The 19,445-nt window shown below is 37.0% G+C and overlaps 1 protein-coding gene across 1 annotated transcript in view; it reads left to right on the top strand.

Annotated features, from left to right (window-relative positions):
• Positions 1-2,062: 2,062 nt before the first annotated feature.
• Positions 2,063-19,445, top strand: part of LOC126418710 (protein FAM76A) — an 80,463-nt gene continuing 63,080 nt past the window's right edge. Inside the window, exons 1-3 of the mRNA XM_050085613.1 lie at positions 2,063-2,261; positions 2,449-2,513; positions 12,640-12,853. Of these exons, the coding sequence (XP_049941570.1) occupies positions 2,175-2,261; positions 2,449-2,513; positions 12,640-12,853 (366 nt within the window). The 5' untranslated portion in view covers positions 2,063-2,174. The remainder of the gene's footprint in view (positions 2,262-2,448; positions 2,514-12,639; positions 12,854-19,445) is intronic.

Raw genomic sequence — 19,445 nt, forward strand, 5'->3', positions numbered from 1 at the left:
GGTGAATATGTAAAGTTTGTTGGTGATTGTACTTTGTATTTTCATAAATAAAGTGATATGTAGCGTAGCCCACTTGAGGTTAGGTTGGGAGTTTTTTTTTTTTGGAATGAGGCCGCAGCAGCGGCCGCCTATGATTTGAAAATACTGATTAGTGAGTGTATTACGCAATGTTGCGTCATCGGCAGCGCCGCGCTCATCGGGCAGAAGATATCGCCGACGGTCAAGGGAAAATGAAAATGGATGTTATATTCGAAATCAGCGCATCAGAATTCACTATATCGACAAAATATTAAAAAATAAAAAAATTAAAAAAAATTTAAAACAATTTTTTTATGTAAATAATTGACTGGGGCGAAAATAAATATCGTATTCGTAATCAGCGTATCAAATTTGATTATAATCGATCAAATTTTGAAAAAAATTGATAAATTTTTTCCGTACCTGCTAAACTGCAAATTTAAAAAAAATTTAAAACAATTTTTTTTATGTAAATAATTGACTGGGGCGAAAATAAATATCGTATTCGTAATCAGCGTATCAAATTTGACTATAATCGATCAAATTTTGAAAAAAATTGATAAATTTTTTCCGTACCTGCTAAACTGCATAAGTGCCGCTTCTTGCTTTCTGGCAGTGTGACCAAAATATTTCAACAGATTTTTGTTGAAAAGAGTCGACAGTCTTGTTCTGATGCTGTGCTGCCCCAAAATCTATTCATTTGTTTGATGTGCTCTCCAAGGTAATAGAAGTCGTTTTCTATAACACCATATTTCCACAGCATCACTCCTGAGGCGATCAGCCACCTTCTTTGTTCAAATTTCTGCTGAATAGATCATGATAGGGAAGATTAGAGTTCACAAGAGCCTGAAATTCTTCTCGGAGGTGAGGAGGTGTCCTTCCAGATGCAGGCACGTTTTGCTGTATAATTTCTCTCAATTGAAATGTGCCTACGGATCTCAGGCTCACAATCTCCAGTACAGTTGACAACGGCTCCTAAATACTCGAAGTGACTAATGATCTTGCAGCCTACAATATTTGTGACGTCAAGTCTGTTGTCATTAGGGCAGTCAACAATAATCACTTTGTTATTTGCATAGTTGATTTTAAGAGGAAATTAATTAATTAATAAAGGCTAGTTAAGTACAATATGTAACTTCATTGAAGTAGCAAAACTTAAATGAAGGTGTGCAGAAAAGACAGTAAGTCGAAATCTTTGATTAGCTTGTGATATGACAAACAATAATTGATTTCTAGCTGTCTAGAGTGCACATATTTATGCTTATGTAGTCATCTTGTGTAATGACATCTTTACATTAAAGATTGTAGTAAAAATAATACGAATTAGATCTTTATACTTAAGGTAAAATTATGCTGCATCAGTGGCGAAACAAACATTCAGTTTAACAGAACAAATAATGTGTAACATTTAAATCTCCATAAAGGAAACCATAGTCCACTTAAACAATTACAAAAGACTTGATTTACCTCCGCCATCAATTCTTTGGTCACTGCAATTTTCGGCTGCATCGTCCACCCAGGGTTGCGTGACATCCAGCTGCACACTCATTTTAACTTCTTTCCGGTTCAGAAGAATAAAAATCAGTAGGTTTTTCGTGGAGGTAGATATTAGCAATGATGCAGTGATTTTGTTGGTCAGGCTTTTTTTACATCGAGATTGGAAAAGACAGTGGCGCAGTTACTTTCTCCTCTTCACGTTGAAAGAAATGTAAAATATTGAACTTCTCGAATTGTTGAAGGCTTGGGTTCCTCTTACATCGTTCTTTTTTTTTTAACATTAACTTAATAACACTGTCCGCAAAAGGCCTAACAGCTCAAGATACTTTCCAAAACGAATGACAATTTTTGAACGTCACATAGCAATTGTGACGTTATGCAATGTCATTTGTCTTTTCAGATATAGAATTTTGTTTTAATACTCCTTGATGTTACTGAGCAACAGGAGGAAACTTGCACATCTAATAGAGCGAATGTTTTCCACTCCGCACGTTCATCTTGTGTTCTGTTCATCTTTGCTCCGTAAGTCATATCTTTGTGGCGTTGTAGCTTCTGAAAGCTGTCGGTTGGTGGATTTGTAGTTTGTGTCGCATTGTGTTTTAATTGTACAAATTTGTAAATTAAAATTTGTTATGATTCTTATGGAAACAGACTAGAAAATGAACATGTCCGCCTTATTTGCGTGCTCTAAGTGTTTCTCGAGGCATCCATTCGAGGAACTCTCCGTTGGCCAACAGTTGTGCAAAGTAAGTCTTGCGAAATAGATTTACTGGTGTAGTTTTAGGTGTTCCATGTTTCCTTACCAATTATTTATATGGAATCGATTCTACTTGAGTTGTTTTCATCTCTTCTAGTGTGATATTGATATGCGTTTGTAGAGTTAAGACCGTCAACACTCAGTGAAGGTGTTATAAGTTTGTTACTTGGTTTTAGGAATGCCGTGGCGCTTTTCCAGTTGTGAAGTGTACTTACTGCAGGTCTGAATTTCAGCAGACAAGGTAAGACGTCTTAGCTGAACCATTTTGCTGCTTGCTACATTAGTTATAAGCTATGATGCGATGAGCAATTTATAATTCCGTCATGGAAATATTTTGTGCTGATCGAATGAAAACAGACCATTATTGACGAAGCAGTGAATCTCGGAGAAGTGCTTAGTGACAACTTTTCTGATCTATATTTTCATTCTTATCTCGAACTATAGATCACTTCCGTATTATTGTTGGTGTAGGATATTTGTTACAGTTTAAATAACTTGCGGTGATGTGGCAGGGTTAAACTCTTAAATGAGTTTTGACCCTAAAGATGCCTTAGGTTTGATGATGATCACTACCAACGTCTCGCATTAAACTAGTGTATAAATTGAATTTCGAATCCTATAGACTGCTCCTTTGATGAGATAAGCGAAATTTTCATATTGTCCCCTTTTTTATTTTGTAAGGTAAGTATGTTTAAGTTATTTATTTAAATATTTAGTTTGGCATATAGATTTACTTTAGAGAGCAATAAATCTTATGTAACAAACCCCATAAGGAACAACTGACAACAAACCATCTTATCCTACATGATGAAGATATCAATAGACATTTTTATTGCTATATTAGTACCAAGAACAAAATTTTGTATTGTGTAGTTTATTTTATGAATGGAACAAAGTACAGTAATTAGAAATAGGATTTAGAGGGCCAGTTCAGTGCAAAGTTGCCCAAGAAATAAGAATTTATTTCCATGACTCCATTCTGGTAATAAACAGCAGGTTCCCAAGGTTTGTCTCTATCCGCAATAACTATTGTAACCATGTTTGTCTCATTTGCATTCTTGTGATACCAGTGAACTAATGTGAGGTTCCCGAAAAGTATGATTTCCATACTTTTTGTTCGTAGCTTATGGGTGATTTCATCTTGCATCATAGAGGTCAAAAGTGAATGTGTCACATTGCTATTTCAAAATTTGCTGCCAGGAAAAATCTATGTTGAATTTCCATGTGATACCTCTCCAAAACTACAATATTTTGATTTTCTGATGATTTGTTGGAAAATGCTAGATACCTCTCTAAATGAGCCTATTTGTGAATATGTTGTAACGAAAGGGAAAGTGAAAAATTGTAATAAAAAAACCAAAAGTGATAGAGATCTGAATTTATTTTCAATAAATACTTTGTTCCTAATACTATGAAATATGATAAATACATACACACTACTGAGCGCTCCCCCCCCCCCCCTTTTCCACCACCTCTCTCTCTCTCTCTCTCTCTCTCTCTCTCTCTCTCTCTCTCTCTCTCTCAATTCTCTCAATTATGAAGATTTGCGAGTCTCAAAGTTATGTTTTGAAAATATGAATAGTTGCTGAATGTTAACTGCCTTGTGAAATGATAAAGTGGAAGGACTGCTAACTAACAGCAATGACATTAACGCATGAAATTCTTAAACTCTCAAAATCTTTGTACGTAAAGATGAAAGAATCTGAAATTTTTTTGTTATTTAGAAAATCCTAAATGTTCTAAAATTTCATGGTACGTTAGTTGGTCATTATACTTGGGGAATGTATGATCAGAGTGAGCAATACTTGTCTGTAAAAATTTGTGGAATTTTTTAGGTAGGCCTAGCTCTACTCTCAAGGTCAGAAGATCATGGACACTTAAATATTTAAATCGATTGCTGATTTTAAGTAGGTGCTGTGCAAAACTGGTATTTCTGAATCAAAATAATTACTTTGCAACATTATAGTTGGGTGGGAAAACAATTCATAAATTTCTTCAGAGGCATTTTATAACAAAAATGAGGTATAGAGTCAAGTTATTATTGTCTTCTGTCATGATTTTACTTCTTCATGACTTTCCATGAATTAAAATTGCCTACAATGTAACAGTCAAAACTGCACTGTTGAAAAGAGTTCATTTTTTTCACCCGTTTGCTTCTCTTTGAATTTGAATAGCCGAGCTGAATTTGCACACTGATCTTATGATGATGGCCATCTGAAAGCATTAACAGGACGAGGTGGGGTCACAAAGGGGACAGTGTTATATCTTGCAGCTCTGTCTCACCCACCACTGATTGTCATACACACAAGAAATGAAGTGGCTCACTGCAAAGTCTTCTAATACATACTGTGGTCCCTGCATTTCACACACAGTAACAGGCTGCATTTTGTGGTTAATCACTCTTCCAATGTTTGTGCCACTCTGGGATACAGCCCAGTAGTGACTCGATTGAAGTCCTACCACAGGTTTCTTTCTTTTTTAAATGGAATTCCCTTAATGTACTTTCATTTAGAATTAAGAGTTTCTTGTTTGTTACTAATGTTGATACAGTGTGTACAAGTGCAGTAGCATCTCTTATAGCATTAACAGCCTCATACTGGAGGTCAAATCTTGTTGCAAGATGTTTACGGAGACCTCCTACATCATCACATGCACTTTTTCCATGACCTGTTGCTGAAAATATATTTTTTTCTGTACTACAATGTTGACTAAGATCATAAAGTTGAAAGTGGTTTTTAAAATTAGATACTGCATCATCAGTCAAATACACGTGTTTAGGAAATGCATGCCCTCTGCATGATATGTTATCAGTTATGCTGACAGCATAGAATGCATGTGCACTGTCATGAATGAGATCATCACTGACAATAGCAAAACAGTGTGATGTTCCATAGGAAGTGAGCAACACGTGTGAATATTGATACATATAATGTGTGCCAGTGTTAACTTTCAATTTCGTTCTGAAAGTAGTAGACCAGTTCTCAGCAAAGTTGAAATGAACAACAACTAATGTCTCAGTATTCTGGGATATGGCTGATTTTACTTCTGCTATGGCCTGGGATATGGCTGATTTTACTTATGTATGGCGTAGCCCAGGATCCTCCAGATGTGATGGTGAGCTATTCCTCTCATGACCCAATGCCTAACCTCTGTAATAAACTGTGGCTCTACTGTCTTCTTCAACAACTCTACTCCCTATCACAATGCACAGGTTATGTCCTTGTCAGTATCGTGAAGGTGTAATGCTCCAAGAGCCACCATTTCAGCATCAGGACACATTGCACCCTCCTACAACTAACATTTATCTTGCAGCTCTTGACGTACACACAAAAGCGTCAGGTCCATCTCTGTATAGGCTTACTTATTTCCTGTGACACTGCTTAATTGCAAAACAAATTTCAAATTAGTGTTTTAAATATATATGTATATTTCCTTAACTGGCTGGCATTTTAGCCATTTTGGGCGTAAGGAGTGGAATTTTGAGAGACCAATTTTCAAATTCGGGTTCTCCTTTTTCGTTAGGAGCTATGCTTCTCATATTTATCTTGTCGTGTATCTTTCTAACTTATTCATGATTTTCACTAACAGAGATTACATGAGCTTGATTAGGACTTTGCCTGCTACAATCTTTGTCATCACTTAAATAATATTCTGGAGCAACAGTAAGCTTATCATTTTACGATGGATGCCCACAGTAAGAATCTGGGCATGTTCGGGTGCCTTTCTCATTCTTTATTTTATGAGCTTTTGAAATCAGATAATGTGAGGAAGTGGATATGTATGTCTGTATCTGCTGCTTAGAATAACTACCTGGTATCAGGGTCAGTATCTGTACCTTCTCAGTGTAGGTGGTTGCTGAGATAGCAATATTTAGGTTCTGAAAAAGCACGTCACATTTTGTGTACATATCACTATCTTCAGGTTCTGCACCAAGTGCATCTACATTATACATGTCACAGTTTTGAAGATGTTACTTTCGTAAAACTTATTTCAATTTCTTCCACTTTTCTTTTTACATACTGTTTTCTTCTTGTGCTTCTTACCTTTCGTGGACATTTAAGGGGGGATGTGGTAGGGGCTACAAAAGAAGTGCTAACATTCAACACATCAACTACTTCACACGTAGGAATGTAAACGTCTGCATTGTCTTCTTCAGTTTCACATTCGGGTGATGGTGATCGTTCAGGTGGATTGTCACTAAATTTCTTCTTGTAGTTAGTTAGCAATTCCTGCACAATGGATGTAATGCTAATATCGTTACATGAGGACCAAGATATTTCTGCAATACCTCTTGACTTATTTCCGACCACTGGGAAGAGTTTTTCACTTTTCTTAAACATCACCTTCTTGTGGCTCTTTTTCATTGTCCACACACCTCACTGTTTCACTTCTGCATCTCCTCATTGACATTGTATCTTCAAAATAATTCGAACTAGACACACAACTTGATGCAGAATGGTTTTTGTGCAAGTCATTTGTTTATTATAAACAGAAGAGCACTGGAAACAGTATTGCCAACATGCATATTTTATGCTAGAAATTCAGTGATGCAAAATATGCAGAATGTTGAAATTTTTTTAACACTTTACACACTGTGTTCATACTGAATACTAACTTATTAACCAAACAATGTTTCGCATAATTCTCAAAATCTTTCGGATGGGGGATTGCGAGTAAATAATTTGCAAAGATGCAACTTTTTAAATTTTTAGTAATAAATATTTACAATATTCTTTAAGTGGAAAAATTAATTTAAATTTCATATTTTTGTCTTAAATTTGTAAGTTAATGGAAGCCCATATATGTGTGAGTATTAACTAAATTTCAACACTTTGAGAGGGAGCTTTAACGCTAAACATCTGCCAGGTCTCCAGTACTTTTGTTTTGATATATATCTGTTTTAAAAGTTATTTACAAAACATATGTTTTTCAAAAATTAATATAAAATGAAAATACTTTATTTCTTAACACTTACGATATAGAGGTCTAATATATATTTTTTCCCGGGGAAATTCATGACCATGAGTTGACAAGACCTTTATGATTTGAGATGAAATCATCCTTATTTTTATTTGCAATAGTTCTGATTATGTGTTTGTATTACTTCTGTAATGTTGCACAGCCTGAAAGTGATTCTGTAACTTAGCAAATTTTTCAGTCTGCAGTGGTGATTAGGCTCTGTGATACACCATTGTACTGGTCAAAAAGAATATTGCCTCAAGATACCTCTTTTGTCTGATGCTTCTGGTCTCATTTATCCACATAGATCTTGTAGCCATTATTTTATCTTGTGGGTAGTTGGTGTCTTCTTCTTTTTATATTGAATACAAATTCTTCCCTAGTATTCGACCAATGTTGATTTATTTATGGAACTGGGTGGCCCTCTTTAGCATTATTTCTTTTGTGATCAAGTTTAGTAGCTTTAATACATAGAGATTCTCACGGGTTTGAAAATAAAAAAAAAAAAAATTGTTTTCTGGGCCATAATTGGACAGTAGGCCCTTATGTCTGACATTGCGCATTCTACATATCATCAAAATTATTTTGCTGTACTACACAACAAAAACATCTCATGACTGGTTTATGGCAATGTCCAGTATGTGACTCACTGATGTTATTGCTGTTGGTTCAATAGACCATCAAATTGCTTCTTTAGTTTCACAAGGTGTACTGACTTCTATCTGAAATCAGAAGGCTCAAGAGTTATCTGTGTTAGTTGCTTGACTAGTTACAACAAGCAAGCTGAAATCTGTCTTCTTAGAATTAAAATAGTAAACACCTTTCTGCAAGGACATTTACCAGAATTGATGTAAAATTTAATACAACAAGTTCATGGTAATTGTGTTCTAAATTGCCCGTTCTTGTAAATTTTGTGATTTTAGTTAGGTGCTCTCGCAACACAATTGAAAGGAACTGAAGTTTGTAATAATAATGAGCTTGTGGTTGAAACTGAACATTTACAGTAAGGTATTGATTTAAAGAATAGCTTGTCAGTCCAAGTACTCTCTCTAGATACCATCTGCTATATTTAGATTTATTCATTGTGAATTAATTTTATTTTTCGTTTTATCTTAAGCTTGCATACTGTCTGTCTCTCAATCAACAGATACGTGATACTCTGGAAGCTTGTTACTTGTAGATGAGCAGTGGGATCAGTATGACTTAGACATTTTTCCAGAAAGTACGTGTGGCATACTCTTCCTTTCTTTTACAGGTTTATGTAAAGTGGTCTACCTAAATCTTCAGAACTGTCATATAATCTAGGGAATTAAATATTGTACAGTTATTCTGTGAAGTTTTAAGAGTTCCTTCTTTTTAACATTGAAATTTACAAGTTAAGGATAGGATGGTTGTAATCAGTGTTACGTTTTGAAGTAATAAGTTATAAGACAGAACTGCTGGCAAGTACTTTCTTTAGGGGGCAAAATATATAGTACCTCCAGTTAATACACTACATGTAAAAAGGACGTCCAACTTTTGTAGAGATGACACTTATCCTCACTACAGATCATGCTGTCTCATAGATGCCCACCCTCTCTATACTAAAGTAACTATACGAATGGTGTGAAGACAACTTTTTACTTCAGTTCTTGAAAACACAAGGTAGTTTAACATTCAAATAGAGGCTTAAAAATCCTCTCTGGAGACGTACGCTTCTGGGAAGTGCATACTGTCTTTCACAATCAGAACTGAGAGGCTAAAATGTCGTCAGAATTTAAGCTGTCTAGAAATCGAAAGGGATACATGTATCAACCTGATTAATAGCAGTAAGAATTTAGTGTGAAACAGACAACAAACTGGGACAACAAAGGAACGATTTCAGCATTTAACTTAAGAAACACCAGAAGATCTAAATTTGGATGGGTGGACAGCTATTTGGACAACCGTCCTCTTAAATGTGAGTCTGATGTCTTTCCAGTGTGACACCTTACTTTCTTAAATGTGTGTCCACACAATGCCTTTTTTCAGTTCAACTGTGCACATCCGCTTACATTTCCAACAGTGCAAGCAGGTAAGCATAATTGTGGCTGCATAATTTCTTCAAATTGGAGGGCCTTTGTCATAGTGCATTGCAACCTGAGTTTGGCTGTGATCTCGTGCACTGTTCAGTAGACGACAGGCAGGTGGGGCCAATATGTGTTTCGTTGTGTAATGTGTTGAAGTTAAGCTTTAAGACGATTTATGAGCAGTAAGGTCTGTGGACTCCAAAGAAAGCACACTGAAAACCAGGACGACTCATGGAATGCCACTTCTAAAGAGTATTTGAGTAGAAATTTGAGGTGTGATGCGCTTAGTGTCAAGTGTTGGATAAAGTCTCTGATCGTATTACTGTAAAGAAGAAGATAAGTCTCAAAGTAGGAAATCAAAAGAGAGGAGACTACAAACTTATGAAAAGTGCATAGAAAACTGTGCATAGGTATTCCTGTTATGGTGACTTAATTACACAAGTGAGGGCCGTAATACCTGAAAAAGAAAAAAAGAAAAAAATATGAAGTCGGAGTAGCTCCTCAACAAACCAATAGAAACTGGAATGAAGGACATTGATAAAAAATGAAAACACAACCTCCATTCTAATGGATTCTGGGGTCTGTAGCATTCCCAAGTTTGTGTGTGTATAATCTTTTTTAATTGAAGTTGTGTAGGCAACTTTTCATAAAATAAAATACTAATAATATACTGAAAGTCAATCTACCTTCACATAACGTAACATCTTAGAACCTCCCTGAAGTATTTCTCAGTTTGAGGAAAAATAACGAAGGCGGCCAGACATGCCCGGCCAATGACACCAAAAGCTCATTACCATTTACCGAAATGCTGTTGTTCTGTAGTATGAAGTAAATAGCTCAAACTGATATGTGTCACTGGTTGACAGATAATGATACGTTATTGCCAGCTGTATTGCTGCAGTTTCCCTAGCAGAAAATTTCAAATCTCACTGTGACCTCCTGAAATTTGTCAACAGAATCTCACGAAGTTTGTATTTCTCATACACGTATGTGCTGTTTTACCCATTACCACTTTAATGCTTTCTTTTTCTGTTGCCCTTAATTACAATAAAGACAGTACAGACAGCCAAGCAGACAAATGGGTTCTTAGCAGCCTGCTTGCACAGTGAAGCAATGTTTGGACAGGACAACACATGTGCTTACCTTTCATTCTTTGTACTAATTTTTGTGCGTGCGCTTTTGTTTCCAGACATCTGTGATTGCGGTTGAGAAAAGAGGCATCGTGTGGACGTACCTTAACCTTAACTTTTGGAAGTTGCCAAAAAAAAAAAAAAAATAATAATAATAAAAACCAAGAGGTCACAACAATAGTATTCGGAATAGAAATCAAGATTATGAAATTATAGTGACCAAGAAACAAATTCTAGGAGAGATGTTATGTGTAATGTTACAGAGGCAAAATGGTATAAAGGATAACCAGTGAGGAGAGATGATTAAGGTGGAAACATAGGAACAAGATTATGGTAAATAGTTGGGAGGAAAATAAAGTGATATAATTAACAATTTGGCAGCTTCAGACAGGGATAGAAGAGATTAAGATAAGCTGATATCAAGATGGAGGACTATTTTAAGATTGTATAACATTGCGACAATCATAGCGTTCAATATGCAAGCGAACAGTTACAAATAATATGAAATACATTTGATTGCAGAAATAACATTAAACTGATGGGGTAACTGTAGAAATTAGGTGGGTTGTGGGTGGGGACAAACTAGACATATAGCAGTCTTAATAATGTAGACATACCAAAAGTCTTAATAATGTAGACATACCAAAATAACAACTAATGCTCCCACGTCTGAAATGCAACAATTTTGGACATTCTCATACTTCTCTGTAAATGTAGAACTTCACACAGTCAGCAACTAAAGCGAATAACAGAAGGAATTTAATCAGGGCTAACATGTTGTCCCCCACTGCAGCATGCAGAATCCTACTTGTGAACTTCATTCTTGTATCCATAACTAACAAAAATTGGAACATAAAATTAAACCCTTGACAATGAACAACATACTACTCTAATAATACCAAACCTGAAAACAAATCTATTACCCACAACTGCCAACAATAAAATAACTCACTAATGAATGCCCAAAAATTCTTCCAGCATTATTCTCAACAACAGCTCTCAAGGAGCCAGAGAATAACTGTCAGCCTCAAACAGTGTAGAAACATAAACTTCCCACGCTGTTGAGTATCACCACATACTGCAGTACGGTCCGTATAAACACAATCCATTTCGAATACACCACACTGTCATAATGTCGCACAAAGCAGTTACATCACGGGTGAAAGCATTTGGGCACTACTGCGAAGTTTGGTTGACACACCCAAATCTTATCCAACGCTTGCCCCTCCACCCTTTCCTCTACTTTTTTAGACACCTTGTGTACATTTCCTTGCTCATCTGTTGTTTTTAGGGTATTTCTCCTGCCAAGTGCTATTTTTGTAATATGATTTATTGATTGTTTTGTCCTGTTCAGGACTTCAATAAATTATCAGAATTTTGAATTGTGATTGTTTCTCTCCGTTGGTTAAATTCTGTGCTTGCTACTATTTGATTCATTCATTTGATTAATTCATCTATGTGTTTAAAACTGTAGTTACGGGTGAATCATCAGGGTGAGATTCTTATTTCCTTTCTTTGGTTTTTCCTTCAAATCATACATGAAGAATTACAGTCAAACTTGGTACCTTATTTATCATGCTGTAGGCAATTTGTATCTTTTTGCATCTATATTCTGGCTTTCCCTTGCAAGTGCAGTTTGTATTTTCCCCTTGGACTTGGTGCCATGTATAGAGTTGTTTGCCGTTTCCCTTGCCCCCTTTAACCTTCATTTCCTGTTGTGTATACCTGCCAATAACATAAAGAATAGTAGTTCACAATAAAAATGTTATAGCCTAATCACAGTTACGGATTAATGTGGTTGTGCTGAAGCATCTTGTAAATTAGTTCTGCAAGACACCAGTATTATGAAAAAAATCTAGTGCTACTCGCCAATAGGGGAGACGTTGAGTTGCAAACAGGCACAATAAAAAGACTGTTAACTGTATAATAGTCTTTTCATTATGCCTGTTTGCATCTCAATGTCTCATCTATGTTGTGAGTAGTAATCTATCCATTTCATAATAGTCATTGTTCCATCCTGGACTTTCAGTTCTCCTAGATATTAATACAAATTTAAACTTTCGGTTACAGTATCAACTGATTTATTGATTCCAGTTAGTTTGAAAAGTGCATAGCTTAATCTGACGTAATATACTGTGTTTTGTATGGAATGTATTGACTTACTTTGTGATACAGTGTCGATTTCAAGACAACCCCAGTAACACAGATTGTATCTCTCTTTTGTTCTCAGTAAAGGAAGCCCCAGTGCAATTTGTAAAAAATGTGAGCAGAATGTAAAGCAGTTTGGTAAACCTTCAGCTTGTGAATATTGCAATACAATAGCAGCATTCATCGGGAACAAGTGTCAACGTTGTACCAACTCTGAGAAGAAATATGGTCCTCCGGTGACTTGTGAACAGTGCAAACAAAAATGTGCTTTTGATAGGAAAGATGAAGATAAGAAGGTATAGTTACACCACTACGTGTGAAACAACAACAGATACAAAGATGATATGAAAGTAGTCTCTATAGGCCAGATAAGTTGTACAAAAAAGTGAAAAGTTTGTAAAAAAAAAATTGTAAAACTGTTGTAATTAACATTTAAGAACATTCATTGTACAAATTTTATTGCTTTATGGTGCAATTTTAATATTATTGGATACGATGGTTAAAAAAAAAATATTTATACTTGAATACAGTTCAGTTTCAAAACGGTTGAGACTACCTTTGTCCTACAAGAGAATTTAAAAAATATACTTATGGTTTAATATTACTGGTGCAGGAAACTACTGTTGATTAGAGTGTTACAATGTGGTGCATATTAACAACACGGTTATAAACAAGTCTCTGGATGTACACCCCCCCCCCCCCCCCCCCCCACCCCAAACTCATCTGACAACAGAAATGTGTTGTTGTAATGAATCAGTTGAAGAATCTTGGCTATTTATGAAACACGCTAAAGTGTGTGTAGTGAGAGCCTTGTGGTTTCTAAATTAGATCTTTCACTGAATATGTAGAACTGTCCAGTAGATTGAGAATACATCTGGTTTGTTAAGGGGGCATCAACAGTGAAAACAACATACGTTATTCATATCACAACCTTCCTAAGGGCAACATTTTACTCGTAACATGATTTGGAGAAATTAGTGAATTAATAGAAGTACGTGATAGTCAAAAGAATAGTTAAATATAACAACGTTTTATTGCAAAACTTTGGTCAGTAAAACATTCTTGACTTGTAACTATGTGAGGCTCACTTTTAAAACCCCTGGTCTAATAGGAGAACAAATTTTTGTCAAGCTACTACTTGTTATGATGACCCAATTATGCAGTTCTGAAATATGCTCTTAGTTGTATCTTGTATAATTAATTTGGGATAGAGTTACCAGTATTACTTGCATACTGTAGTTACTGAAACTGGTTGTAGTGTGTTGAGTAATAGATAACAGTACAATGAATAGTGTTGTTCATCTTAAGTTTTAGTGTGTTTTAATGATGTTGTCAATATATTAATGTGACTAAAAGATTTCATTAGGTTTGTGATATTGGCTGATGGATCGTAAATTTCTTCCTCCATCCTGCCATTTTTCAAGAATCTAATCTGAATATCTTAAGCTTGGTAATTTGCAAGGTGATAAAATACAGTGGGAAATAGAACCCATAGAAAATTTTGAAAAATATGGAAAATGTGACCCACAGTTTTTCTGTAATACGCAGCTGTTAAAACGGGTGGTGGGGAGGGGGGGTCGGCTTGTCTTCAGCATTGAGTAATTAAAAAAAATTCAGACAAGAAAGAGAAACAGAGTATAAATGTCCTACTTGTCAGCATTGAAAGCTGTGATAAGTAGATTTGATGATGATCTGCAAATGCTTACTCTCTTTTTCATTGTAAATTGACAACAAAAATATCGTAACAGTTCAGTGAAACAAAAATATTGTAACAGTTCAGTGATTGAAACATGCTGGATTCCATCACTATTCTTTCAAACAGAGAAATTTCTTGCTGTATATTGCATTGTTACAGGTCATTATGCCGCCCCCCCCCCCCCCCCCAAAAAAAAAAAAAAAAAAAAAAAAAAAAAAAAAAAAAAAAAAAAAAGGGGAGAGAGAGAGAGAGAGAGAGAGAGAGAGAGAGAGAGAGAGAGAGAGAAAAGAAGAAAAAGAAAAAAGGGGTGGGATGTGTTTGATATTTCACCATTGGTGAATATAATGTAAAGTTCGATATCAAATATTACTTACTGCTATCTGAAAAGTTTTCTGACGATTTTCTATGTTTGTGTATAAAGTTTTCTGTGGCGTTGCTATGTTTTAAATGGGAATAATCATAACTGGAAGATGGTGGCAATGTCAGTAATTTGCAATAGGAATAAGCTAACAAGCAAACACAAAATAAACAGCCAGCAAAATTATTCAGTTTAATTTCTGTATAACATTTATTACTATAACATGATCAATGCATATAATGTGTGACTTGTGGACAATGGTACGACCATTTTGTTTTGAGAAGATTTGTTTAACTGGAAACACAAGAAATTAATTTATGACTTACGGAAACACTCCTCAGCTGTTTTTAATTTGATCAGCACAAAATTAAATAGTTTTACTTATTTGTACTGTTGCTTTTCATTGTAGTACTATTATTGCTATTGCCACTGCCACTTTTGCTGAAGCTTCTTCTGCATGTTTTACTACTGTTAATGCTGCTGCTGCTGCTGCTTTTATGTATCAGGAAAAGGGGATGTAGATTTGTGCAATTGTTTTTTGAAATTGACTTCTTGTTTGTAAAGACAATGGAAAGTCCAAGTAGGAATATCAACAATGTAGGAAAAGACAGATTGCTACTAAGACACTTACATAAAGCTTTCTGCCACAGCCTTCATTAGCAAACAAGAAACACAAGCAAGTACACCTCATGCACACATGATTGCCAACTTCAGCATCTTGTATTGGAATGCAGCTATCACGTGGGATGCAAGCAGCAACCTGGGTGGGGTGGGGAAGGGGAACGGGTAGTAGTGTACAGGCTGGGAGAGACAAAATGCTGGCTGGTGAAGTGTACAGGGACTAGAAAGACAACAAGTGCAGCATCAGGAGGTTTTGGGGCTGGGAGGTGGAGGAAAAAGGAGAGGAGTGGGAAAAGATCGGCAGGTGTGTTGGCAGATGGTGCCAAATAAACAGAGACGAGAATGGGGAAGAGACAGGATAGAGGTGGTGGAAAATGCTGGGTGGAGGTTGTGGGGCAGTATGTTACTGTAGATGAAGGCCGGGATAGTTACAGAAATAGAGAATGTGTTGTAAGGATAACACCCATCTCTGCAGTTTGAAAAAACTGCTGGTGGTAAGAAGCATCCAGATGACTCAGGTAGTGAAGCGGCCATTGAAATCAAGTTTATGTTCAGCTGCATGTTGTGCCCAGGTATTCTCCTTTGCTCTTAGCCACAGTTTGGCAGTGGCCGTTCATTCCGATGGACAGCTGGTTGATAGTCATACCAACATAAAAAGCTGTGCAATAATTGCAGCAGAGCTGGTAAATGACATGACTGCTTTCACAGGTGGCCCAGCCCTGTATTTGGTAGGATAAACCTGTGACAGCACTGGAATAGGAAGTGCAGGTTGGATGGATTGGGTGGTCTTACACCTTGCTCTTCCACGGGGATATGAGCCTTGTGGCAAGGGGTTGGGATTGGGAGTAGCATTGAGATGGACTAGGATCTTCTAGAGGTTGTATGAGTGACAGAACACCACCTTAGAAAGGGTGGGAATTATCTCGGGTAGGATGTCCTTCATTTCAGAGCATAATGATAGGTAATTAAAGAATTTTTTGGTATGGAAGGGATGACAAATCACTCCTGCCATAACAGCCTGGCCACCTAGGGACAGCATATCTGCAGTGAAGAGAACTCCCTTGCTCAGTATGCTGAAGATCTCACTAAGGCCTTCACAGACAGGCACTGTCCCCCAGACTTAGTCTGCAAACAGATTTCCCATGCCATTTCACCTCACACCCTCAGTCTTCCCACCACTTCCAAGAATCAGCCACAGAGGAGTGTCCACTTGTCTCCCAGTACCACTCTGGCCTGGAACAACTGAACCACATCCTTCACCAGGGCTTTGATGATTACCTATCATGATGCCCTGAAATGAGGAACATCCTACCCAAGAAACGTCCCACCCCTCATAAAGTGGTGTTCCATTGCCAACCCAACCTCCACAACATCCTAGTCTGCCCCTGTGCCACTCCCTATCCCAGCCCCTTGCCTTAAGCATCATATTCCTGTGGAAGACCAAGCTGCAAGTCCTGCCCAATCCACCCACACAGCATTCCCCATTTCAGGCCTGTCACAGGTTTACCTTGTTGCATCATGGACAGGGCCACCTGTGAAAACAGCCATGTCATTTACCAGCTCTGCTGCCATCCTTGTGCAGCTTTTTATGTTGGTGTGATTTCCAACCAGTTGTCCACCAGAATGAACGGCCACTGCCATACTGCAGCCAAGAGCAGAGGAGACCACCCTGTGGCACAACACGCAGCTGAACATAACATACTTGATTTCAGTGGTTGCTTCACTACCTGAGTCATCTGGATCCTTCCTACCACCAGCAGCTGTTTCGAACTGCGCAAATGGGAGTTACCTTCGCAACACATTCTCCACTTCCGCAACCATCCTGGCCTCAACCCAAGATAACATATTGCCTCAAACCCTCCCCCCAACAATTTCCATCCCCTCTATCCCATCAACTACTTCCCATTCTCATCTCCCACCGTGTTTATTTACCGTCCTCTGCCAACGCATCTGCCCATCTTTCCCTGCTCCTCTCTTTTTTCGCTCCTCTTTTCCCCACCTTCCTGCTCCACAATCTCCTAATGCTGCACTTGTTGTCATTCTAGTCCCTGCACACTCCACCAGACAGCATTCACCTGTCTACCCACTTGTACACTGCTATTACCCTTCCCCACTCCGTCCAGATTGCTCCTTGCATCCCACATGATAGCTGCATTCCGGCACTAGATGCTAAGGTTGGCAGTCATGAGTGCATGAGGTGTGTTTGCTTGTGTGTAAGAATGTTGTGTGTTTCTCTTTTGCTGATGAAGGCTGTGGCCGAAATCTATATGTATTCGTATGTAAGTGTCTTGTAATTATACCTGTATGCAATTTAATGTCTTCTTTATGGTCATTAGCAATCTATATTTTCCTACATTGTTGATATTCCTTTTTTGACAGTGAGAACATGTACTCACTGGCAAAGCAAATTGTCGGTCTGGAAGGGCAATGGTGCATTTTGGTACTTAAATTCAGTTTCCTGGAACATGCATTTCTGTGGACGAACAGCTCATTGCTCGACAAATGATACATTAGGTTTCGTTATGGTCACTAAAACATATGTAGAATTGTCCTCACGTTTGAGGGATGAGGAGATTTTGATGAATGCCTGTGAGTAGGCTATAATAAAGAATTCACTATACTTTGCAGTCCACTGTATGATGTACATAGAATACATATTGTGGTTGATTACTTCCCTACCTGTTGCATTCTAGAATGGAATTTTTTAAAAGAACGAGAGAGGACTTTGTGCTCATGAATTCTACACAGAAGTGAAAGTGGAGGTACAGATTTAATTTACGGTATATTGAAAGTATGGTTGATTGAAGTTACATAACCACTTGTCCCAAAATTATAATTATCTTACTTCAAATATTTCCTGTAAAAAAAATTCGTCCTGTAGCTTTCTAATGCAATAATACTGACTGTTATATTCTTTCAGTTTACTTAACTTTACACTGAATAGTAGAAGCATTGAGCTGTTGATACACACACAAAAATACATGTGCAATTTTTTGTGCCAGCTGAAATTAAAATGCTGGGACAACAGTTCGGCGGGTAGATTGGGGTGAAGGGTTGCGTTGGGCAAGATTGTCTGGAAGCTAGCAAAATTTTCATTCCAACTTGCATTTTTATTGTTTGTATGTAGCTTTCCTTAGAATTGCTCCATGTTGTTTCAATCTTTGATCACATGTTATTTCTTAAACAACCATTTTTAGTTGGATATTTATAAAGAAATTCATGATTCAGGGTTCTTTCTTGTTCTCATTTTAAGGTACTGCCATCTGTTTTCTTGCCGCCATTTAATCCTCCATCTTCGTACAAGTAGACTTATTCTGTGGTGTCATCCAGACCTTTGTTGAAGTGAATATGTTATATTGTAAATTTTATTAGACCTGTCAGTTTAGAATTTCAGGATCACATACAGCTTCTGAGCAGTGTATAATACGAAGTTTAGTTTAAAATTTGTCAGCTGGTCAGTGAGATACTGCTTTTAGCTCAAATATACGTCAATTATTTCACAGTTAACCACTTACGTAAATTCATTTAGTCCAGCATGTTTCTATGGACTTAAGTTTAAAGACTGTTTTGATGCAGCTCTCCAAGATCCAAGAAGTATCCAGTGGATGTATTTGATTCTTGAAGAGCAGTTGTGAATTACCTTTAAGATATATCTCTGTATATGCCGTCCATCTACATTTGCCTCAAAATGTTTTCCAGCTGCAAATTTCTTAAAATGTTGGAGTAGGGAGAAGTTGGAAGGTATCACCCTCCTTCCTTCCCTCACCACCCACTCCTCGTGCTTTTGCAAGCCAATCTTCTCTTTTTTTTATATAGTTGGGTCAGAAGTCTTGTACTATATTTGCCATTTGCTACTGTTCTCTTTGAAAGGTAGTCAATAAGATGATCCCTTCTTTATCAATGAAAGACTGGGCTTAGTCTTCTCAGTGAATTGATTGTACTTTGCTTTCTTGGACTGGTCCACTGGCTTTCATATACTGTACATTCTCTCTCTCTCTCTCTCTCTCTCTCTCTCTCTCTCTCTCTGCACCATGAAGTGATGGATATACAGGGTGACCCAGAAGTCCGTCAATGTATGAAAATTCGATACTTCTTGTAATAATGTAGATAAAGAGGTAAAAATTGACGCATTCTTGAAATACCATGACGTTTCATTGACACTAAAAAGAAAGTTCACAAAACAACCAACAGATGGTGCTACATATGATAAAAA

The sequence above is a fragment of the Schistocerca serialis genome, chromosome 9 (genome assembly GCF_023864345.2).
Source record: "Schistocerca serialis cubense isolate TAMUIC-IGC-003099 chromosome 9, iqSchSeri2.2, whole genome shotgun sequence".
Classification (NCBI taxonomy): Eukaryota; Metazoa; Arthropoda; class Insecta; order Orthoptera; family Acrididae; genus Schistocerca; species Schistocerca serialis.